General features: G+C 41.5%; 2 protein-coding genes across 2 annotated transcripts; both read left to right on the top strand.

Annotated features, from left to right (window-relative positions):
* Positions 1 to 305: 305 nt before the first annotated feature.
* LOC109897917 (tetratricopeptide repeat protein 39C) lies at positions 306 to 21,392 on the top strand. Its single transcript, XM_020492591.2, has 14 exons — positions 306 to 1,129; positions 3,336 to 3,384; positions 4,442 to 4,570; positions 5,054 to 5,168; positions 5,394 to 5,754; positions 16,345 to 16,513; positions 17,302 to 17,395; positions 17,510 to 17,617; positions 17,734 to 17,843; positions 17,961 to 18,084; positions 18,338 to 18,435; positions 18,571 to 18,675; positions 18,796 to 18,834; positions 18,957 to 21,392. The coding sequence occupies exons 1-14, from the start codon at positions 987 to 989 to the stop codon at positions 19,044 to 19,046; spliced, it is 1,734 nt and encodes a 577-aa protein (XP_020348180.2). The 5' UTR covers positions 306 to 986; the 3' UTR covers positions 19,047 to 21,392.
* On the top strand, positions 19,660 to 25,346 carry LOC109897489 (uncharacterized). The gene is made up of 5 exons (XM_020491985.2): positions 19,660 to 22,373; positions 22,474 to 22,527; positions 22,703 to 24,316; positions 24,504 to 25,130; positions 25,242 to 25,346. Exons 1-5 carry the CDS (start codon positions 22,223 to 22,225, stop codon positions 25,244 to 25,246), a joined length of 2,451 nt encoding a protein of 816 aa, XP_020347574.2. The 5' UTR covers positions 19,660 to 22,222; the 3' UTR covers positions 25,247 to 25,346.
* Positions 25,347 to 25,896: the final 550 nt, after the last annotated feature.

Genomic DNA, 25,896 nt, shown 5'->3' with positions numbered 1-25,896 from the left:
ATGATGAAATGCTTCAATATACTGGATCCCTTTCAGTTTGTTTATTATTCTCCTAGTTGGGTATACACCCTTGTCACATACCTCACTGCACATCACACCGGCACCAGCCTGTGCTTGCAATTCTTGTGGGAAAGGTGGATACATTATATATATATATTATGTATCCACCTTTCCCACCTTTCCCATATATATATATATATATATATATAAACTCAAATCTGGGAGTTGAAATAAACTGAAGTTATGCACATTTGCACATTATGCTGAGGATATCTTTCCTAGTTTTTGCAAGCTGCATTCCTTCTTGCTAAATATGATTTTTTTCCTTTCAACGATGAGGTTTGTAGGCGTCTGCTCTAATGTGACAGTGCACTGCTGTTGTTCTGAAGCTCGCAGTCAAGTGCCCGCTTATTGGCTGGCTGTGAGGTGAAAGGTTGTTGCTGTCGTCAAATCTGCTCTGAGGACTGGACTCTGGAGGCAGAGCAGGAAAAGGTACTGATGAGAGGAAATGGGAAGCAGTCGCAGGCAGGGCTAGCAGACGGTGCAATGGCAGGATGCTGATTTGCCACAGCAGGTTTCATCTTTGGAACCTCCCAGAGCCTATACATACCTAGCCCAAAGCTATAGCCTACGTTATGACGACAACCATTTTTTCGACTGACGACGACCTTCGCGTGCGGCAGACAAGACAGCAAAACGCCTGGATGAAAGTACACCTATTTTAATCACAGAAATGGCATGTAAATAGTGCCTTTGGTGCATTTGGACGAACCTTGGATGCGCGCGGATTAGTAATTTACCGGTGTTACAGCTTCAGAATTTTGCCTGAAAAGACGCGTCTCTTACCTCATTTGCAAGGATATGTCGGCGCAGTCCCATCATCAATAACCAATGTGGGATAGTCTACAGGGAATAATAATTTTGACACCACATTTTGGCCTGTGTTGAATTGATTCATTATATTCAGCAGACGATAGGCATAAACAATGGCGGGCCCAGAGCAGTCCAAGCAGCAGCAGGTAGAGGAGAAAGCTGAGCACATAGACGACGCTGAGCTCGCTCTTCAAGGTATCAACATGCTTCTCAACAACGGATTCAAGGAGAGCGACGAGCTTTTCAGAAAATACAGGTGAGATACTTTTCCTGCTTTTCATAATTTCATAAAATGTAGCCTATAGTAATATTTGGTCATCAGATCTCATTGCCCACAGCAGGCCTATTAGGCCAGACTTTCCCAAACTCACCCCCCCGTTTGTTTTTTGCTCTAGTGCTAGCTACAACGCTCATTCAAATAACCAACTCACCATCAAGCTTTGGTTATCTGAATCAGCTGAGTAGTCCTAGGGAAAAAAACAAAACTTGCACCCAGGACCGAGTTTGGGAAACCCTGTATTAGGCTACATAATTATTTGAATTGCACAGGTGATTAATTTGAAGGGTGTGCCTTTGTGTGCTCAAACATCAGACTAACTGTACCAACCTGTTTTCAAGGTCCTGTTCAAATACTTGTATTAACCCTCCCAACTTGAGGTGATCACTGATCCTACAGTATGTAGGTATAGGTGCATCACATTTCTTTACCTATGCAATCATGACAGATGCACGATCACCTTGAGGCATTATTACGGATTTGCATGGTAGTTTCTACAAATTGAACCCCTGGCAAATTGAAGGTTGGACAGAAATATTGATAAAACATCAGAGCTCAGCATATTTCCTTAGAGATGTTATCCATCAGAGCCTTACAGGCGATTTATATTCTAGGCCTATACAAGGCTTTGGTACCATTACAGCATTATAGTCTCAGTGGACATCAGTAATTCCCCAAACACACTGTCCAAGTCCAACACAAAGGCCATTATTGTTCTCTTTGGCAGAACTCACTGGTACCAAACAGGGTATGACCATGGTTAGGCATAATTGTCCTTTAAATTATGTTTGCACCTGTGGCTGTGATTATGTATGATTTGCTTTACCCACTATTTCATCTTAAATCTGCAGATGAATGCTACTGACTTGGTTTAACATAATGAACGTCTACATTTGTGTTTAAATGTAAATCTATCCTTGTCTCTTGAAACTATCCCCATTCATAGCCTAACCCCAAAACAGGAAATTAAATAGTAGTCTCTGCACTCCAGCCTGGCCCTGACATTCCAAACAACAGTTGAATGGGTAATGGTGACTGAGAAATGGAAGGGTAGTACACTGCACTCACTGCAATCCAGCTCTGTTTGTGCCAACGGGAGAAACTGCCACTTACTGTGCTAATTTTAGCTTTCTGGTTAATCAAGCCTTTCTCCCTCCATGAGTCGCTGATGATGCTGAGACAGAGGAACGGACTGAATGTCCCTCAGTATAGCACTGTGTGAAACAGATCTGGTTCTTAGTATTGGGGAAGATGTGCATGATTATTGTTATAACAATTTCAGTAATGATTATTGATAATCAGTTATGATATTGTTACCTTTAGTTAGTTATCATTAGTAACATAACCTTTACCTAGTCGATACTCAAGTGCACTGGTTATCTTTTCTCTGCTTTCTTGAATTATGTTCGGTATGAGGCAGAATTAAGTGTCTCTCTGGCTGCGTTTACACAGGCAGCCAAATTCAGATTTTTTCCCCCCACTAATTGGTCAACAGATCTTTTCACATCAATAATTTTCAGAATTGGGCAGCCTGTCTAAATGCAGCTTCTGTGTCTATCGCTCCCTTCCACAGCAGTACCCACCCATAGCATGCACTCCAGCAGGTATATTTCACTGGTCACCCCCAAAGCCAATTCCTCCTTCGACCGCCTTCCAGTTCTCTGCTGCCAATGACTGGAACATACTGTAAAAATCACTGAAGCTGGAGACTCATATCTCCCTCACTAGCTTTAAGCACCAGCTGTCAGAGCAGCTCACAGATCACTGCACCTGTACATAGCCCATCTGTAATTAGCCCATCCAACTACCTCATCCCCATACTGTTATCTATTTTATTTATTTTTCTCCTTTGCACCCAAGTATCTCTACTTGTACACTCATCTTCTGCACATCTATCACTCCAGTGTTTAATTGTTATATTGTAATTATTTCGCCACTATGGCCTATTTATTGCCTTACCTCTGTTATCCTACCTCATTTTCACACACTGTATATAGACTTTTTCTATTGTATTATTGACTGTATGTTTGTTTATTCCATGTGTAACTATGTGTTGTTGTTTGTGTTGCACTGCTTTGGTTTATCTTGGCCAGGTTGCAGTTGTAAATTAGAATTTGTTCTCAACTAGCCTACCTGGTTAAATAAAGGTTAAATAAAATAACTCTATGTTGTCCTTTCTCTTCAGGACTCACAGTCCACTGATGAGCTTTGGGGCCAGTTTTGTCAGCTTCCTGGTGAGTTTCCTCAGACTGCATCTTGACTACAGGACATGTGTTTTGTCATGACCCCTTGGTTGCAATAACCTCTAGCTTACTTCCCTGGTGGTGGTTCACATCCTACCTCTACTGACATTCTCTCTCATGACATCACTACAAGCATGCAAGCTACGAGAGACGGGGCAAATGTAATTACTCATCCTAACAATATTAGTGTGCAACGTTACACCATCATAAACCATACAATGCACTGCGTAAGTTAGATGAGGTGTCAGGACTTGACGTGACCCAATTTGTGTAATGGATTACATCGTCGTGACCACTATTGTCCATTTCCCCTCATTTATACATTACCATAATGGATGCATCTTCAGCTTATCAAACGCATTTTGCGGTGGATATTCTCGCTATCTCTCTGCTGCAGTGATGTGTTTGTCTCCCTGGGGGGGGGGGCAGAGATTTTCTGCAGCATGGTCACGAAACAGACCCCGTCACTGCCCCTCATGTCAGAGTTGGAGCACCATGAAGCGAGAGATAATGTCATCCTCCTCTGCTCTCCCATGCAATAAAAAACGCTTGGAAGGATAGTGTGTGGGGATGGGTCAATGACAACACAAACAGGCCACTGATGCATAGAGGGCCTCACACTGAAAAAGCATTCAATTCATCTGAAATTAAAACTACATATTTATATAAGGATGAGGGCATACATTGCATGTCTTTGACTGACAGTTTGATAAAAGGCAACTGAACAAAGAGATTCTTGACCAAGCCAGAGTGTGTGTCTCAAACGTAACACACAGATACACACAATAGATTCTGGTTGTCACAGTGTTTCAACGTGTGCTATGGCCTAGAAAGAGCTCTTTGTCCTGAGCCTGCTTTGTGATACCATTGCGTAACCCCTGTGTTATAACCCTCCTTCAATCCGATTACTGCACATTTGTTCACAATACACCCCAATGAAATCAAAATCGGGTACTTATTTCTTTAATTACTTGCATGAGTGTTTTCTCTGTGCCAGCGTTAGCTGAAAAGCTCCAATGGGTTTGTTGTTGTGTGTGTGATGTTGCAGAATGCCATGATGACCTTTGAGGAGGAGAAGATGCAGACGGCGTGTGACGACCTGAGGACCACAGAGAAGCTGTGTGAGAGTGACAACGTTGGCGTCATAGAGACAATCAGGAACAAGATCAAGAAGAGTGTGAGTGGGTGACTGATTACAGACAGACAGGCAGAGAGGTTTTGTTTACATGGAGCATTTATGTTTAGGATATCCCAACATTCCACTGGGCACACACTGGTTGAATCAATGCTGTTTCCACGTTATTTCAAGGAAAATACATTGAACCAATGTGAAATAGACATTGGGACGTGCCCAGTGGGATTGGTCATGTAACATGCATAATTCTGTCTTGATTTCTGCTGGTTATACACCATCACATTGTTTCCAGCTGTATCAATATCAATAATCAAAGTCAAGATCTTCTATATTGAGTTTAATGATATTGGCAACTATGAGATCACGTCAATCCCACACTCAATGTAATTAGTAACGAAGCAATAGAATGGAGACCTGTTTATGATCAACACAGGGGGCTTCTTCATTACGTAGCTGGAATGGCTGATGGTTTAGCTGAGTGTTGATCAGAGAATTACCAGACTACTGTGTGTTTCTGTCTGTCAGTTGGAGTCCCAGAGTTCAGGGGTCGTGGTTGTGGACCGCCTGCAGCGACAGATCATTGTGGCCGACTGCCAGGTCTACCTCGCTGTGCTCTCCTTCATCAAGCAGGAGCTCTCATGTAATGTGTCATTTGTTGAATCCACAATCATTCAGTTACTGATGTACTGTAGCTTGCTTGATGGCAATGCAGTATGTATTGTTTTCATACATTTTCTATTTAATTATATGTAATATGATTATTTCCAGTCTACTAATTTTGGGAAACATCTGCAAGTAAAATAGGAATCATGAGAGTTAACTGGATTTGACTGGATTGACTCTTACAGTATCTTCTCCTCAACAGCATACATCAAAGGAGGCTGGATCCTCCGTAAGGCCTGGAAGATGTACAATAAGTGCCACAGTGACATCAGTCAGCTGCAGGAGACCTGTGTGAGGCGCTGTTCCTCCCATGAGGAGGATCTATCCTCAGACCAGGCCAACCACAACACCCCAGTGGAGGGTGCTGTGACTGCAGAGGCCCTGGACCGACTCAAGGGCTCCGTCAGCTTCGGCTACGGCCTCTTCCATCTCTGCATCTCCATGGTACCACCACACCTGCTCAAGATCATCAACCTGCTGGGTTTCCCTGGCGACCGTCTCCAGGGTCTGTCCTCCCTCATGTATGCCAGTGAGAGTAAGGACATGAAGGCCCCGCTAGCTACGTGAGTATGAGTATTAATTAAATCACTTCTTAGAGGGCTGAAGTGCAAGGAAAGACAGAGGGAGAGCTAGAGAGAGACTTGGGGTTTGATTCAATCCGTAGCGCTGAAGATCTGCTTTGTAGTGCGATTGACATTTAAAGGCAATATTCCCAAATCAAACTTTATTTGTCACATGCGCCGAATACAACGAGTGTAGACCTTACCGTGAAATGAATACTTACAAGCCCTTAACCAACAGTGCAGTTCAAGAAGAGTTAAGAAAATATTTACCAAATAAACTAAAGTAAGAAATAATAAAAAGTAATAGAATAACATAACAATAATGAGTCTATATACAGGGGCTACCGGTACCGAGTCAGTGTGCAGGGCTACAGGTTAGTTGAGGTAATTTGCACATAGGGGTGGGGGTAGGTAGGGGTGAAGTGACTATGCATAGATAATAAACAGCGAGTAGCAGCAATGTACAAAACAAATGGAGGGGGAGTGTCAATGTACAGTGCCTTGCGAAAGTATTCGGCCCCCTTGAACTTTGCGACCTTTTGCCACATTTCAGGCTTCAAACATAAAGATATAAAACTGTATTTTTTTGTGAAGAATCAACAACAAGTGGGACACAATCATGAAGTGGAACGACATTTATTGGATATTTCAAACTTTTTGAACAAATCAAAAACGGAAAAATTGGGCGTGCAAAATTATTCAGCCCCCTTAAGTTAATACTTTGTAGCACCACCTTTTGCTGCGATTACAGCTGTAAGTCGCTTGGGGTATGTCTCTATCAGTTTTGCACATCGAGAGACTGAAATTTTTTCCCATTCCTCCTTGCAAAACAGCTCGAGCTCAGTGAGGTTGGATGGAGAGCATTTGTGAACAGCAGTTTTCAGTTCTTTCCACAGATTCTCGATTGGATTCAGGTCTGGACTTTTACTTGGCCATTCTAACACCTGGATATGTTTATTTTTGAACCATTCCATTGTAGATTTTGCTTTATGTTTTGGATCATTGTCTTGTTGGAAGACAAATCTCCGTCCCAGTCTCAGGACTTTTGCAGACTCCATCAGGTTTTCTTCCAGAATGGTCCTGTATTTGGCTCCATCCATCTTCCCATAAATTTTAACCATCTTCCCTGTCCCTGCTGAAGAAAAGCAGGCCCAAACCATGATGCTGCCACCACCATGTTTGACAGTGGGGATGGTAGGTTCAGGGTGATGAGCTGTGTTGCTTTTACGCCAAACATAACGTTTTGCATTGTTGCCAAAAAGTTCAATTTTGGTTTCATCTGACCAGAGCACCTTCTTCCACATGTTTGGTGTGTCTCCCAGGTGGCTTGTGGCAAACTTTAAACAACACTTTTTATGGATATCTTTAAGAAATGGCTTTCTTCTTGCCACTCTTCCATAAAGGCCAGATTTGTGCACTATACGACTGATTGTTGTCCTATGGACAGAGTCCCCCACCTCAGCTGTAGATCTCTGCAGTTCATCCAGAGTGATCATGGGCCTCTTGGCTGCATCTCTGATCAGTCTTCTCCTTGTATGAGCTGAAAGTTTAGAGGGACGGCCAGGTCTTGGTAGATTTGCAGTGGTCTGATACTCCCTCCATTTCAATATTATCGTTTGCACAGTGCTCCTTGGGATGTTTAAAGCTTGGGAAATCTTTTTGTATCCAAATCCGGCTTTAAACTTCTTCACAACAGTATCTTGGACCTGCCTGGTGTGTTCCTTGTTCTTCATGATGCTCTCTGCGCTTTTAACGGACCTCTGAGACTATCACAGTGCAGGTGCATTTATACGGAGACTTAATTACACACAGGTGGATTGTATTTATCATCATTAGTCATTTAGGTCAACATTGGATCATTCAGAGATCCTCACTGAACTTCTGGAGAGAGTTTGCTGCACTGAAAGTAAAGGGGCTGAATAATTTTGCACGCCCAATTTTTCAGTTTTTGATTTGTTAAAAAAGTTTGAAATATCCAATAAATGTCGTTCCACTTCATGATTCTGTCCCACTTGTTGTTGATTCTTCACCAAAAAAATACAGTTTTATATCTTTATGTTTGAAGCCTGAAATGTGGCAAAAGGTCGCAAAGTTCAAGGGGGCCGAATACTTTCGCAAGGCACTGTAAATAGTCCGCTGGCCATTTGATTAATTGTTCAGCAGTCTTATGGATTGGGGGTAGAAGCTGTTAAGGAGCCTTTTGGTATTAGACTTGGCACTCCGGTACCGCTTGCCGTGTGTCTATGACCTGGGTGACTGGAGTCTCTGACAATTTTTTGGGCTTTCCTCTGACACCTACTATTATATAGGTCCTGGATGGCAGGAAGTTTGGCCCCAGTGATGTACTGGGCCGTACGCACTACCGTCTGTAGCACATTATGGTCAGATGCCGAGCAGTTGCCATACCGAGCGGTGATGCAACCGGTCAGGATGCTCTCGATGGTGCAGCTGTAGAACTATTTGAGGATCTGGGGGCACGTGCCAAATCTTTTCAGTCTCCTGAGGGGGAAAAGTTTTGTTGTGCCCTCTTCACGACTGTCTTGGTGTGTTTGGACCATGATAGTTCGTTGGTGATGTGGACACCAAGGAACTTGAAACTCTCGAACTGCTCCATTACAGCCCTGTTGATGTTGATGGGGGCCTACTCGGCCCACCTTTTCCTGTAGTCCACGATCAGCTCCTTTGTCTTGCTCACATTGAAGGAGAGGTTGTTGTTCTGGCAACACACAGCCAGGTTTCTGACCTCCTCCCTATAGGCTGTCTCATTGTTGTGTCATCAACAAATGTAATGATGTTGTTGGAGTCATATTTGGCCACACAGTCATGGGTGAACAGGGAGTACAGGAGGGGACTGAGCACGCACCCCTGAGGGGCCCCCTTGTTGAGTACCAGCGTGGCAGACGTGTTATTGCCTACCCTTACCACCTGGGGATGGCCAGTCAGGAAGTCCAGGATCCAGTTGCAGAGTGAGGTGTTTAGGCCCAGGGTCCTTAGCTTAGTGATGAGCTTTGTGGCCACTATGGTTTTGAACGCTGAGCTGTAGTCAATGAACAGCATTCTCACATAGGTGTTCCTTTTGTCCAGGTGGGAAAGGGAAGTGTGGAGTGCGATTTGAGATTGTGTCATCTGTGGATCTGTTGGGGTGGTAAACTAATTGGAGTGGGTCTAGGGTATCCAGGATGATACTGTTGATGTGAGTCATGACCAGCCTTTCAAAGCACTTCATGGCTACCGACATGACTGCTACGGGGCGGTAATCATTTATGCAGGTTACCTTTGGTTCCTTGGGCAAAGGGACTATGGTGGTTTGCTTGAAACATGTAGGTATTACAGACTCATCAGAAAGAGGTTGAAAATGTCAATGAAGACACTCGCCAGTTGGTCCGCCCATGCTTTGAGTACACATCCTGGTAATCTGTCTGGCCCTGCGGATTTGTGAATGTTGACCTGTTGTAAGGTCTTATTCACATCCGATATCGAAAGCGTTATCACACAGTCATCCAGAACACCTGGTACTCTCATATATGCTTCAGCTCAATCGGAAATTACCTTTACATTTCAATCACGTTATAACGCTGAACTGAAGTGCTACGGATTGAATCGAGCCCTTACTCATAACTGAAGGGAATGACTTTCAAGTAATGAGAGAAGGAAAGGGATTATGTTCTGTTAGGTTCTAAATGAACCTAGTAAAACTCACAGACAGTAAAGTTTAAACCAAGTTTATTCACCCAGCTGCATAAGACAAAAGACATTCACACAAGCACTGATACTTAACTCTTTCTCCTATACTGAGTCTCCTCCTACACATCTGAACAGCCAATACACCTCTGTTGCTAACCAGAAGTTTAGTGATACATGTTCTTCCTCACTTCATCTGACCTCACTTCGGCCCCAAATGATTCACTCCTCCCCAACTCACGTCTGTCATGTTGACTCGTACCAGACTGTGTCACTTCTCCTCCCATAGATCCCTAATGTCTGACAATAACATATCCTGGTAGAATGTAAACATCATACATTCCCCTCTCTGCATCGGTGCCATGAATAAGGATATCTCATATTTTCAAGTTTAAAAGTCAGTTCCCAACAGTTCCCCCTGTTGAACATTAACTCCACACAGTTCATCATTATGTCAACTAGGAAATGACTTATACATGAACAAACAATGATAATAAAACATTAACAAAAAAATAAAACATGATTAACATTCACAGTTGATTATTATGTTTACAAATCCAAGACTTATGGCCTCTCTTCTATAATCACACTCTGCACACTCCTATTCCCATTTCTTGTCGGACAACCGAATGACAGCTGGAGCTTTTGGCTTCTTCCATTTTAGCTGTGGATTTTGACTTTCTCCATTTCAACTTCTGGTTCCTAAGAGAGTGATAGCACAAGACTTGAAAAGCAAAAACAAACACAAAACATAACAGTATTAATCATGTGTGAAACTATGCATAATTATATATAGCAACGTTAAAAAAAAAAGTTTGAGAACATGACAATTCCCACTCTCTCTTTGCTCGACTTTGCCTTCAGGATACTTCTCTGCTGGGTTCCACAAAAATGAAAGCCCTAAAAAAAACACCTCATGCTTTCACCCAGTCTTCCCCCTTAGACCATGGGCTTTCAAGAGGTGTTCCCAAGCCATGTCATTCTCACTTTGCTCCCCTTCTTCCTCCATAGCCACCCGATATATACGTGCAGTGGCCTTAATCAACTTTACCTCTTCTTGAGGTAATTCAGCACTGTGTATACGTTTCAACATCAAGGCCCTCAGAAAACGATGTCCCAACAATGCTACTAAAGTAACCCCTGCTACTACTAACACTGCCCATGACAAAATCCCCAATTTGCTCCGTATTCCCAATTCCATGCTGTTACTATAGCCTCCTTCACTTACTGTCCCTACAGCGATTGCTGTGAGAATAGCTACTGCCTGGAATCAGTCTCCTGCTCTTCTATTGTCGTGGTTCACTGATAGATCTAGGACAGACCCTTTCAGATACTTTCTACCTGTTTCCCAACTCATATCCGGTCCCCTAGCCACCAACATCTCCAATTACCTTCTGTATTCTGCTACTGTCTGTACCTGTGGATAATACTCTCTTGTGCTCAGGTTAGATTGGTCACAATCTTCTGGGAGATATGTCAAGTGTTTGCTGGCGTTTAGAAATGGGGAAGAGATTAATGACTTTAAAATAGTATCCAACCTAACAAAACTCTGAGTCACAGGTTTCTTGAAAGTTGACAATAATGTCTGAAATGCCAACACCATCTCTGCTACTCTCACCATGAACTGGGTATGTGTAATGTTCAATTTAACGTCATAATAGTCTTTATATTGTGCACAGTTAGCTGTCTCCCTCTCCTACGAGCTATCTCCTGTAGCAATATACATAGAGTGGTGTCATCCCCAGAGACTATCACCCCGACCTTAATTTATGAGCACCCACAGATCTCCCCCAGTCACATTGCCTTCTGCTCACACCCTTATGTAAACATTCTGTCTCAAACACAGGCCTCATATGTACCTTGCCTCCTGCTACAAATACATTTGAACATAAATCATTCCATCTAACCCATAACACATTAGTCACTACTATATTTAGAACCATACTAAAACATTTTCAAATCAATTTTACATTTCCACCAATTCCTCATCTGGAACAATGATCACTCTTATATCCCACGACACCTAAAAACATAATGACTTGAACAGGGAAGAGAGAAAATACATGTTTAATAATTTCACACCACCCTTGAATCGACTAAGACTGGGGAAAGAACCGTCCATCCTTTCCGTTCTATGCCCATGGAATGCTAGTCTCCATGCCTGTCTCCTTCATTTTCATCCTTGGGTGTTAACGCAAGACACAGACTATGAGCCTTGTATGCAATTAATTGTACCGTATCATCCAGCCATCCATATGTATTGATATGCTTTAACATTAGGATTATGATGACATTGTTAAACAAAAACCCTTTCATGGTTGAGTCAAGCTGTTATCCAGTGAGTTCTCTAATAACCTCCCTCTCGGAGGACACTTAAAGATACGGTTTCTAGAGAGAAAAACCTTCCCTAGACCCTATACATTCGAGCAGTGCACCCACCCCTCACAGTTTGAGAGTAGCGCTCTCTCGCTTTATCCGCATCATAGTTAAAACATTTGATAAATTATCCAACCAACATTTTAAATGACAGTCCTTAGTGCTGTACTTTGAGTCTATCACTCGAATTCAAGCTTCTCAACCTGGCACACATCATCACGGTTAGAATGTACATTTATAAACGGGACCTCATATTACCGGTAATAACTGTCGAGAGTGGCATGGTAATGACAGATTGGTATCTCAATTAGAGGTCAACCGACTATGATTTTTCAACGCCGATGCCGATTATTGGAGGACCAAAAAAAAGCGATACCGATTAATCTGCCCATTTTTATATATAAATATATATTTGTAATAATGACAATTACAACGATACTGAATGAACAATGAACACTTACTTTAACTTAATATAATACATAAATAAAATCTATTTAGTCTCAAATAAATAATGAAACATGCTCAATTTGGTTTAAATAATGCAAAAACACAGTGTTGGAGAAGAAAGTAAAAGTGCAATATGTGTCATGTAAAAAAGCTAACATTTAAGTTCCTTGCTCAGAACATATGAAAGCTGGGGGTTCAATATTCCTAGTTCTTCAATATTCCCAGTTAAGAAGTTTTAGGTTGTAGTTATTATAGGAATTATGATGCATCAACTATTTCTCTCTATACCATTTGTATTTCATATACCTTTGACTATTGGATGTTCTAATAGGCACTTTAGTATTGCCAGCCTAATCTCAGGAGTTGATAGGCATTGCTAAGAGCTGCTGGCAAACGCAGTAAAGTTTGAATGAATGCTTACGAGCCTGCTGCTGCCTCCCACCACTCAGTCAGACTGCTCTATCAAATCATAGACTTAAGTATAATATAATAAACACAGAAATACAAGCCTTTGGTCATTAATATGGTCAAATCCAGAAACTGTAATTTCAAAAACAAAACATTTATTCGTTCAGTGAAATACGGAGCCGTTCCGTATTTCATCGAACGGGTGGCAACCCTAAGTCTAAATATTGCTGTTACATTGCACAACCTTCAATGTTATGTCATAATTATGTAAAATTCTGGCAAATTAGTTCGCAACGAGCCAGGCAGCCCAAACTGTTGCATATACCCTGACTCTGCGTGCAATGAACGCAAGAGAAGTGACACGATTTCCCTGGTTAATATTGCCTGCTAACATGAATTTATTTGAACAAAATATGCAGGTTTAAAAAAAATATACTTCCGTGTTTTGATTTTATGAAAGGCATTGATGTTTATGGTTAGGTACATTCGTGCAACGATTGTGGGTTTTTTCGCGAATGCACTTTTGTTAAATCATCCCCCGTTTGGCGAAGTAGGCTGTGATTCAATGATAAATTAACAGGCACTGCATTGATTATATGCAACGCATGACAAGCTAGTTAACCTAGTAATATCATCAACCATGTGTATTTAACTAGTGATTATATGAAGATTGATTGTTTTTTATAAGTTTAACTTCTTATGGCTGGGGGGCAGTATTGAGTAGCTTGGATAAATAAGGTGCCCAGAGTAAACTGCCTGCTACTCAGGCCCAGAAGCTAAGATATGCATATTATTAGTTATTATTCTATTTTGATAGAAAACACACTGAAGTTTCTAAAACTGTTTGAATCATGTCTGTGAGTATAACAGAACCTATGTAGCAGGCGAAATCCCGAGGAAAAACCATTCAGATTTCTTTGTTTTTGATGTCACTCTCTTTTCAATGGGTTTTCATTGGGAATCCAGATTTCTAAGGGAGCTTCTTGCAGTTCCTACCGCTTCCACTGGATGTCACCAGTCTTTAGAAATTGGTTGAGGTTTTCCTTTGTGTAATGAAGAAGTAGCCCTGTTCAAAACGAGGGTCAATTCAAGTGTACTGTTTGTTAGAGGCGCGTGACCAGAAAGGTAGCATCAGTTTGTTTTCTTCCTGTATTGAACACAGATCATCCCGTCTTCTATATGATCGATTATTTAGTGTAAAAAATACCTAAAGTTGTATTACAAAAGAAATTTGAAATGTTTTGGCAAAGTTTACAGCTAACTTTTGAGATATTTTGTAGTCACAAGTTGGAACCGGTGTTTTTCTGGATCAAACGCGCCAAATACTGTAAATGGACATTTTGGATATATATCGATGGAATTAATCGAACAGAAAGACAATTTGTGGTGTTTATGGGACATATTGGAGTGCCAACAGAAGAAACTCGTCAAAGGTAAGGCATGATTTAAATTTTTATTGTGCTTTGTGTCGTGCCTGCAGGGTTGAAATATGTTTTCTCTCTTTGTTTACGGAGGTGCTACTCTCAGATAATAGCATTGTTTGCTTTCGGCAGAAAAGCCTTTTTGAAATCTGACATGTTGGCTGGATTCACAACACGTGTAGCTTTAGTTTGGTATCTTACGTGTGATTTCATGAAAGTTAGATTTTTATAGTAATTATTTGAATTTCGCGCTCTGCATTTTCTCTGACTTTTGGCCAGGTGGGACGCTAGCGTCCCACATATCCCAGAGGGGTTAACGGAACCTACCCTACAACATATATTTATAACTGGTCGTTACACAATGGGCCGACTGAATAAACTCAGACTTTCTAGGTCCGTATCCTATAATTTTTCAGCCCACAATTCTCATCTCCCCAAGGTGTAATGGGAATAATGGGAATTGATAGGAAATGATGTAAATATATCACTAGCCACTTTAAACAATGCTACCTTATATAATGTTACTTACCCTACATTATTCATCTCATATGCATACGTATATACTGTACTCTATATCATCGACTGCATCCTTATGTAATACATGTATCACTAGCCACTTTAACTATGCCACTTTGTTTACATACTCATCTCATATGTATATACTGTACTCGATATCATCTACTGTATCTTGCCTATGCTGCTCTGTACCATCACTCATTCATATATCCTCATGTACATATTCTTTATCCCCTTACACTGTGTATAAGACAGTAGTTTTGGAATTGTTAGTTAGATTACTCGTTGGTTATTACTGCATTGTCGGAACTAGAAGCACAAGCATTTCGCTACACTCGCATTAACATCTGCTAACCATGTGTATGTGACAAATACAATTTGATTTGATTTGATTTGTAGGAACTGTGCCTACCTTGTTGCCAGCTCCTGCTCCACTGATCTGGATTCTCTGGTTTGACTATAAATCGTGCTGAACCCTACTCGCAGTGCCAACTGTTAGGTTCTAAATGAACCTAATAAAACAGCTGCATTAGACAAAAGACATATTCACACAAGCACTGATATTTAACCCTTTCTCCTATACTGAGTCTCCTCCTACACGTCTGAACAGCCAATACACCTCTGTTGCTGAACTGAAATGCTACGGATTGAATCGAGGCCTTACTCATAACTGAAGGGAATGACATTCAAGTAATGAGAGAAGGAAAGGGATTATGTTCTGTTAGGTTCTAAATGAACCTAGTAAAACTCACAGACGATTAGTAAAGTTTAAACCAAGTTTATTCACCCAACTGTATAAGACAAAAGACATTCACACAAGCACTGATACTTAACTCTTTCTCCTATACTGAGTCTCCTCAGAGAGAGTTCCCCTCTCTGCATCGGTGCCATGCATAAGGATATTTCATATTTTCAAGTTTAAAAGTCAGTTCCCAACAGTTCATAATGTTCAGGTCACTGTCAGTTCTTTTTACTGCTTGAGTGAGCTGCTATACGTAGATATGATGTCATCGTTTGATAGAAAAGCAGAGCACAGGTCTTGATGTTGATTTAATTCGGGTGTGACGTGTTGTGTTATTCTGCATGATCAGCTTCTGCTGACGTGTTCCAGCTCATCTCTTTCCCAGCTCTTGGCACAGTGCTTGTTCCTGTTGTCTCATACATGGCCATCTGTTCTGTAATATCTGTAGTATCATAATGGCATATTATAATCATAGGGTATTTATTCATTGTATAATACATGCAACCAGGGACAGGTGTTAGTTAGTAAAATATGTCAAATGGGAATATTTGATGTCATAGAGAATTGAGGAAACATTAAGTACAATTACATGCTGTCAGTGGCAGTTGAATGGTGAATACTCGTGACGTAAGAAGTAGGTAGACCTAAGAATAGCGGTAATCACGTGCTTATTAGAATGGCTAGTGGTGAAAAAAGGCCCTGTGGACTTAGAATAAATGATCCTAGTAAAACAGCTGCATTAGACAAAAGACATAACAGAAACGGAGACAGAAACTACCATTTGCTATTTATGAAATTGAGATGGTGTTTTACCAAATTACTGGAGTGGGGTGCAATTTTGTTCTATATGCCATCTTTACAACGCTTTTCTTTGTCAAGAAAGTCAATGTTTCATATTAACTATCTAGCAAACTTGAATGTACAGTAATCGATATTTAATAAAAACATCTAGAATTGTCTCACAAATAAACCTGATTGCTTCCTCTCTCCTCTGCCCAGATTGGCCCTCCTGTGGTACCACACAGTAGTGCTGCCTTTCTTTGCTCTGGATGGTTCTGACACTCAGGCAGGCCTGGAGGAGGCCAAGGCCATTCTCCAGAGGAAGGCTGTGGTCTACCCCAATTCCTCCCTCTTCATGTTCTTTAAAGGACGGGTTCAGAGATTAGAGGTGAGCATGATGGGGTCATCTGACTGTGAAATAACAGCCTGTTGCCGCTTAGCGTTGTACAATACAGTAAGTTGTTGTAGGTCTTAGTAGCTTAGGGCTCTATAAAAGCTATTATATTATTTGCCTAATTACATTTAGCTTTTTCCTAAATTTCGTTTTCTCTGTTTTGTTTTTCCGGATTTCAATTTTCCCCTGGTTTTCACTCTCAAAATCACACTTTTTTAAACAGAAAAACAGCTACATTTGATATTCTAAGTCCACAACAATGCTTAAACCACATCAGGAGACTACTTTTGAGGTCTTGAATTTAATTTCTTTTTTTTATAGACATGTAGATAGTTGCCCCTTTAATTCCAGCACTCACCTTGCAAGATAATGTTGTTTGGTAGAGTTTTCAAAACAAGTACCCACTGGATTTATACAGATAATCATGATATAATTCTGACAGGTAATTCTGACAGGTACTTTGTAGATTTCAGGAAAGCCTTTCCATCTACCAAAATACTTTTCATTAGCATCATCGCTAATGGCTGCACAAAGTGGCGCGCACCGCACATACACAGACGGGGAATTCTCTTTGCCTATTTAGAAAGTTGCATTCTCTTTGTGTTATGATAAACCTGGGCAAATTTAATAAATGTTCAATACATTTAGTTGATTCCCTACTAAGTTCAATGCATGTCTGGATTCCGTGATTCCATCCGCATTCTCCTCGGTGTGGATTTTATAGGACCCTAGTAGCTCGTAATTGTGTAAAGTGATGCTATCTCTATCCCATCTATCTCCAGTGCCAAATTAACAGTGCTCTGGTGTCCTTCCATGATGCACTAGAGCTGGCATCAGACCAAAGAGAGATCCAGCACGTGTGTCTCTATGAAATTGGTATGTTTCCCTGACATTCATGCTTACTTTCAAATGAGCACCCACACATGCAGACACTCATCATGTACATTCAGTTCATTCAGAATGTATCCATTTGTCTTGTCTTGACTTCAGGCTGGTGCAGTATGATCGAGATGAACTTTGAGGATGCGTTTAGGTCATTTGAGAGGCTGAAGAATGAGTCCCGATGGTCACAGTGTTACTATGCCTACCTGACTGGAGGTGAGAGAGCCACTGCCCCAGGAACGTGTGGACCATTGATTCTCATCGTCTTCATCATCTTCTCAAAATGATCTCACACTCTAACCCCCCCCCCCCCCCCCCCACTCCCTGTAAAGTATGTCAGGGAGCTGCAGGGGACTTAGATGGTGCCAAGGATGTCTTCAAAGATGTCCAGAAACTGTTCAAGAGGAAGAACAACCAGATTGAGCAGTTTGCCCTCAAGCGGGTGGGTCATTTTCACCCAGATGTGTTTGCCATATCTTTATCCACTCTTTGTGAAACTAACAACCATGAACCCTCTCCCTTTCTCTACCATGGCCTCTCTGCCCCCGTCCTACTGCAGGCAGAGAGACTGAGGAAGATGTCTCCCACCAGAGAGCTGTGCATTCTGGGGGTCATAGAGGTGCTGTACCTGTGGAAGGCTCTGCCCAACTGCTCCTCCTCCAAACTGCAGCTCATGAATCAGTGTAAGGGCTGGACCTTTATCAGAGGGGGATCTCCAAGTCAAGGAGTTTCCTTTGACACAATGGGGTGCAAACCACTGTACTAAATGTTGTGAAGTATTTGAACATTTCTGTCTTTGAGACATTGGGCTTTGTTCAGTCTGTATCGCTGAATATCGCTTTCAGATTGAGCGATAGAAATGTAAAGGGGATTTCCGATTGCGCTGAACTTCCACAATACAGGTCAAATAGAGTCCGTTGTCTCCTCTCTTTTCAGTGTTACAGAGTGTGGATGACACATCGTGCAGAGGTCTGAAAAACCTCCTTCTCGGTTCCATCCACAAATGTCATGGAAATAATAAAGATGCCATCCAGGTCATTTGTTCCCGAGCACATTATTGTACTGTGATTACATTATCTTATGCAGGTACAATTAATTATGTAACTCACTATGTATTTGTGGTCAATTATAGAATTTGATTTTCCTTTGGTCTTTCTCCTCCCATCTAGTCGTTCCAGCTGGCTGCCAGAGATGAGTTTGGTCGACAAACCAACTCTTATGTGCAGCCATACTCCTGCTATGAGCTTGGATGTGTCCTGCTTGCCCAGCCAGAGGTGAGAATATCTCAACTCAGACAATCTGTGTGTGTATGTGGGTGTCTGTGTCCAAAATTGTATTAAAGGATTTATCTCGATGGACTAATGAGATTTTTTTTGCATTGTGTTTCTATCCAGACGGTGGGAAAAGGGAGAGCATTTCTGCTTCAGGCAAAGGTACAGTTATCAGATGACATGTATATGAATGGTTAGGGTTTTCCGATTGGGTTTGAAATGACTACGTAACACAGTCCATTCTGATTGTGAAGTCATCATTTGTTCTGTGCTCTGCCTCTCAGGAGGATTATGCAGGCTATGACTTTGAGAACAGACTTCACGTGCGCATCCACTCAGCCATGGCCACGCTGAAGGAAGTGGTACCCCAATGACCCCGCCCACCACTGGACGAATAATGATGAGGCAACGACTCCGTCTCCAGCTGTGCACTTGATGATATAGGAAGCATGGCTATTTTCTATTCAAAACCACAGTATGACTCATCAGACAAAATAGTTTCCCCCCCTTTTTCTGATAGATGTTTTACACATCCAAATACAATAAACCAACAATTTCATAGTCAATAGCATTTTCTTCTTAATCTAGTGGAGGGTTTTAGCCCTGCAAACCTTCCTTCCATTCTTTGGACCATACATAATGATACATAGGATACTTCTTGAAGAGGCACACCTTATTCTCATTGTCAGGTTTTCTTGACTACAGGTAGTAACAGTACAGTTAAACAGTAAGTAAACTTGTCTTTTGTGTTCTTGTCATGTTCTTGGGAAGACATGTACAAGAGATGTTCGATTACAACCCATAATCGTGATCAAATGGTTATTCCCCAATTGTTTGTGTTTGCCTCATGTGACAAGGCAAGACAAAGGTTCTTGATTGTATTAGTTGTCGCTGTTGTAGTACCCTCTTATTGACCAATATCCATACAATTATCGCCTCTGGTTTTTCAGAAATGTGTCCTAGATTAAATGGCCCTACTTTGCTTGTCATGATGCCAACAAACAAATCATTTTTTCTGCAATAAGAAAGTATTAGTGAAGTTTTATGGTGACAACAACCCCCTAAATGATGGGACAAGTACTTAATGGCCTGCTACCTTGTAGTATTGTATTACGCAGCGTGCCATACAGAGTGTACTATGCCATGCAGTGAAACCTTGTAATATTAGTGTCAGGTACCTTGAATTCTGAATATTATGAAATTGCTTTTACATTCTGACATTCACATATTAGCTTACAAATAACATGCACTTCTAAAATGTTTTGTAACATTTTTGCACAATGCAATATCCAAACAATGTTATAGATAATTTATTTTAGTTTACAAGCAGTGGGCATTGATCTGCACACTATGCATGCAATGGCAGGGCTATTATTAGTGACCCAAGGACCTGAAAGATCCTTTTCTACAGCTGTGTACTATGAATCGGAACATTTTTTTCCTGAGATACTTTGGATGACAACAGAACACATTTATATTAATATTTACTCTGGTTTTTAACTAAATCCAACAAGGTCCTTATTAACTACAGGCATTGTAATAATCATGGTAGGTTTTAGGTTACTGTACAAACTGGACATTAAAGCTTAATATTCTGTCATTTTAGTTTGATCGGGCTTTTCTATCAGGCCACACTGATGATGAGTGAAACATTCAAGACAGTCACAAACTAAATTGAAAGTGCAGGGTATTGTATCACTGTTTTTATAATCACTCTGAGGTATGGTCTCTAAGCAATAAAAAGCAAGCAAGAAGAGTGCTCATTTTAAAATGGAAGTTTGATTAGCTGTCACAAACTTCGTTTACATTTTTTTGGGTCCCACTTCAAATGAATAACAAATGCTTAACTACTTGTGCAAGCACTACATAGCACAAATCTTTCATTAGCAAATTCATACTACATGAAGGTTGATATAAACGGTCTTTAATTCATACTACATGAAGTGTGATTTAAAACAGTATTTAATTCACATTACATTCATTTTGTTATTTTACCTTTATTTAACTAGGCAAGTAAGTTAAGAACAAATTCTTATTTACAATGACGGCCAATCCCGGACGATGCTGGGCCAATTGTGCGCCGCCCAATGGGACTCCCCAATCATGTGAAGGGTGATTTAAATGTTATTTAATTCATACTGAAGGGTGATATAAACAGTCTTTACATCTTGTGCATGCTAAATTAAGAATAACTCTTTTCCACCCTTCATATAAAATGGCATATTCTCATGAAAGAGTTCTGAAGAATCTACATAGATAGTCCTTAGGGTAAATGGCTTGTGAAAGCTTCAATATGCTGTTTCATTTAAAGTGGGACTCTTTTTTCATGTTCAAGGATGGGTTTGAACACCTTTTTTTTTTACATCTACACTGAAGTCCGTCAGTGACCTCCCATCTTCTCCTGTGATTGTGTAAAGGGATGTAAGATTTGGTGTGATGTAAAAGTGTTGACTACTGAGTGTGGCCATAAAGTGCTGGTATAAAGTAAGTCCACAGCTGTAAGAGCAAAGTATCTTATAATGACATGTAATGATAGGAGTTAAATGTCATTATATGTATACCAACAAGATAAATGGGACATTTCTGTCTTAGAAATGTGCTCTATCCACTTTGTTGTGGGGTTGTAGAGGATGATGTGGAGATAGTTCAATTGTAACAGGGTGGTCCTGTGTGGTGTCTAAAGAGATCTACAAACTGTTCAATAAAGGACTGTCAATTAATCCAGCATTTCAAATGAGCTGTTTCTACACTGAACTAAAATATGAACGCAACATGTAAAGTGTTGGTCCCAGGTTTCATGAGCTGAAATAAAAAATCCCAGATATTTCTGTCTGTAATAAAGCCTTTTTGTGGGTAAAAAACTATTCTAATTGGCTGGGCCTGGCTCTCCAGTGGGTGGGCCTATGCCCTCCCAGACCTACCCATGGCTGCGCCCCTGCCTCTCCAGTCATGTGGAATCCATAGATTAGGGCCTAATGAATTTATTATATTATGAACTGTAACTCAGTAAAATGTTTGCAAATTGTTGCATATTGCGTTTATATTTTTGTTCAGTATATTGTAATGCCGATAACATCGGTCTTGTGGTTTAATTTATGCCCATATGAAGAAAAAAATACTTTCTTTGATTAGTTGGCCACAATATGGAGGAGGCGGGAGGCAAGTTTAGATGCCATGCATTGTGATCTAAAGCTGACGCATAATAATGCCTTTCCAATGTGGACCACGCCCGTTATTATGACTAACTGCTTATTTCGAAATTCGTTTTACCGTTTTATTACATTGTTACCTCTATTGGTAAAGTAATTTGACATCATATTGTTTTGCGTTTGTAATACGGGAATTGAAAAGAGGACAGTTTCTTCGCAGAGTAAGTTCATTTACTTTTCAGACAAAAGTTGAAACGCAGTCAACCTACATAAAAAGTATCTGAAGCTGACGGGTTCTTTATATACGTTAATATAGGCAGATGCATTTGATTGATTTAATTGATATAGTATTTCCCATCAGGAGAATTCTCTCTATGAGGTGATGCTCCATTGAAGCCGAGATGTCCTACAGCTATCCCGCCAAAGTCAACGTGCCTCCGGGTTTGAGGACGCTTTTGGAAGGCCTCAGTCGGGCGGTAGTGAAAAGGCGGCCAGATTACATCTCACAGTTTGCTCAGTTGTACTTTGCTGAGCTCTTGCGCTTCAGGACAGGTATACATGTTTGTGGAGAATAGCATTCGTTTTTTTCAACATAGGATGAAATCTGTTGCGAAAACTGAAGTAACATATTTTCTTGCTATGTTGTGTACAGAAAATCCAACTCTTGCTATCAAAGCCCTCGTGAGAGAATTCAATACAACTAAAGGTAGGCCTAACTAGATAATAGTCCATAATGATAAGGCCATGCCCAGGCATCAAAACATTTACCTGAAGAGTACTGTAATAAATACATTAATTCATGTTTCTGTTACAAATCAGGCTTTTTAAGAAATTACAATTGAACACCTGACAAGTCAATCATATTTGTTTCAATTTTATAGTGCCTAAGTTACCAAGTCATGGCATTGGAACTGTGATTGCTCCACTGGCAGTTCAGAATGAAAGTGCCACAGCAGTCTCTTCTGGTGGTCCATATGTCCAACCATGTGGAGTTCACCCTCCGGTCGGGATTTTCCCAACCCTTCCCAGTATTCCAGGAGTGGAGGAGCAGGGAGCTGAGCAGCCCTGGATCCACAGCCAGGACATTCTGTACACTGTCTCAACATTGCCTGTTCTATCAGACTCAATTGAAGCTTCAGAAGTAACTTCCCTAGCAAGCCAATACCTCAATGACAATGGCCTTCAGAGCCTTCTGCAGACAGGTATCTCTAACGTGTCCCCTCACCCCATCTCAGCAGAGCAGACCGATGATGTAGTCGTCTTCCGCAGGAAATCCAATACCGACTGCATGACGGCTGACTGTGACATCAACTCTGCTGCTTCAGACCGGACCCGGCGAACCGAGTCAGCTCTCTTCGAGAGGGTCCCACTGAGTGAGATCGATCTCATATCCAATGCTGTTCTGATCAGGACACCTTCTGTGCCCTGTGAGTACATGATTGTGGTGCAGTCAGACAATGTCCCAGAGACCATAGTGTTTCAGAGAGACTCATCAGTCAGTAAGAAAATGAGGAATGCTCGAGCAGCAGCTGGTGGTGCTGCCACTGGTGCACCGGGCAACGCCCAGTCTGACTGCACACCCTGTTTGACCCCGCCTATAGCCCCATCACAAATGGTCAAAGATCAGCCAGCCACCAAATTGGTCACGCCGTTAGTGTTGACTGAGGACCCTCCACTTTTTGGTGGCGGAAATAAGGCTGTCTTAACCCAACTTGGTTGGAATACACTTTTACCTGGAGACAATTCTTTCTACAAGCACATGGACGTAAATAAAGCATTACCTGATGCAAATGCCTACAACCCCTACATGAATGAAATGATAGTGGATCAAATGAATGGGGTGAACTTTGGTATTTTACCCAAGGTGTCAGATGAGATGACAGGCTTCAATGTTATGGGCCCACCCACCTTCATGCCACCAGGTGTTTCAGCAGCAGAAGAAATAAGTGCTTCTAGTTTAGTGTATCCTCCGATTTCAGCTGGACAGGAGGCTAATACACTCTGTTTGGTGCTCCCGACGATTTCCATTGCTCAAGAAAGTGGAGCACTCCCATTGCTTAGCCCACCATCTATCTCAAAGCCACAAGCCATTACAGTCCCCAGTGTGATGTGCCCAGCCATCTCACAACCAGAGGAAACAAAGACCTCCAAGGCAGAGGAAATAGAGGCCCTCCGATCAATGTACCCTCCTATTGTGCCACCCAGTTTACCAAACCCATCTGTATCAGCTCCACAGGAAACAACAGCCACTCTGCATAATCCCCCATTTTTGTCACAGGAGGAAACAAGACCCCCTTCATTGCCACTCACCCAGGCCACAGTTGCCCACATGTATCAGTGCACTGGTCAGAATGCACTAGCATTTCATGTGAATGAGGAGAGCAGAAGAACACCATATATGATTCCATTGGTCTCCCAAAGCATTATGGGAGTGACACAGATGTATGTTCAACCACAACAACCCCAGTTCATTAACAGCTGGTCCAGAGAAGCAGGTCAGTTGAATAGCAGATAGCTGTGAAAGGATAATATAGAATGCTCTTTTTTTTTTATATCATACCGACCCTAATGTATCAATTGTAGTTCATCACTTCATGTTGTTATTTATTTTCTTTAAGTTAAAATTAATATTGTGTGACATTAACCCTCCTAACACATCTCCTCTTATTATCATCCCTGTAGATTCACAAAGGCCATGTAACACAGCGCCTACTGCGGCCATGCCAGAGTGCCAGTATGTTAGACCTGAAGCATGTGGTAGCAGCTGGAGACCTTGCCACCTGGCACGCCCTGAGTTTATGGCCGGGATGCCAACAGCTGTGGCTTGCCCAGGAGGATCTAGGACTGTGATTGGCTGTGGGCAAGAGCAAGGCTACCTCCCTGACCAGGCCAACTTGCCAATGCACCAGGACTTTGGGCCCCGGTTCAGCTCCCATCACATACGTATGTGTGGTGCCAACTTGTTTCAAACCCTCTGCCCCATGAGTGGTGCCTACATGCCAGTCAAACCCTCAGACCATCGCTGCTGCCAGGCTGCCCCTGATGTGGTCCTTCCACACTATGCACTGATCAACAGCCCAACTCACGGTGTTGCCTCTTATCTTTGCCCTACTCCATCATCCATGCAGCCCCAGGGTTTTGCCTATGATTCTGTCCACATGTATGGTCCCCACAGTGAAACTGTAAATGCAATGCCATCCACCTTCAATGTGAGGGCCCATGCAGGCCACCAGCAAGGGACAACAGAACACTGCAGAGAGCCCAGTAATATGCCAATGGGTGAACATCCAAATGAGCAGAATTATTCTGGTATATAAAAATTTGATTTCTCTGTCATTTGTTAGAATGTGTCTTGGAATAAGTGTGACATTTTGTTCAGATTTTCATTTTATCTCTAATTTATTCTTCTCTAAATTCCAGGTTAATGACAGCACATCGCCAGGAATGAACAACTTATTTAATTTGTTCCTGAAAACATACTGAACACCTTCAACATTCTGCAATAAACATAGCTATCTTATGAAATATTCTGAGTTGTGATGTCATGATCTACAGTTGCACCCATTGAACTAGTAGAATGAGAAGAACTAGAATTGAATCACCAGAACTAGAATTAAAATGTATTTTCTGTAGGCCTATTCATTTAAATGCAATTTCATGAGGATGGACGAAACATTTTGAAATAAACATCAATGTTCCTGGTAAAATAGATAAAATATAAACTACTTTTACCAAGCTACAATGTTAAGAATTATTGTAGCCAACTGAAAAAGATTCCCTTGGCAACCCCTTTGGAATTTATTTACTAAAACAAGGGTAATGAAAGCCTAGCTAAATTTAAATATCTGGGTGAAGGCCGTTTTTCATATCTCTCCTTCAGGAATTGTACTCTGGATTTTAGTGGCAGCAGGTGTTTTCACCTCGTAACTGAAACCCAAAATGAGCTGCAAGTGTGACTGCAACGCTGCGTGGGGTGAGCATTATCAGAGAGGAAGAAAAAGGGAGAGACCCAACTTGGCGGGAAATCTGTCTCCCTCCAGCAGGTGGCGTTGTTTCGCCCACCAAGCAAGGAGTT

This window comes from Oncorhynchus kisutch, linkage group LG10, assembly GCF_002021735.2.
Source record: "Oncorhynchus kisutch isolate 150728-3 linkage group LG10, Okis_V2, whole genome shotgun sequence".
Classification (NCBI taxonomy): Eukaryota; Metazoa; Chordata; class Actinopteri; order Salmoniformes; family Salmonidae; genus Oncorhynchus; species Oncorhynchus kisutch.
Note: the sequence above shows the minus strand (reverse complement) of the source record. Positions and strands in the feature narration are given on the sequence as shown.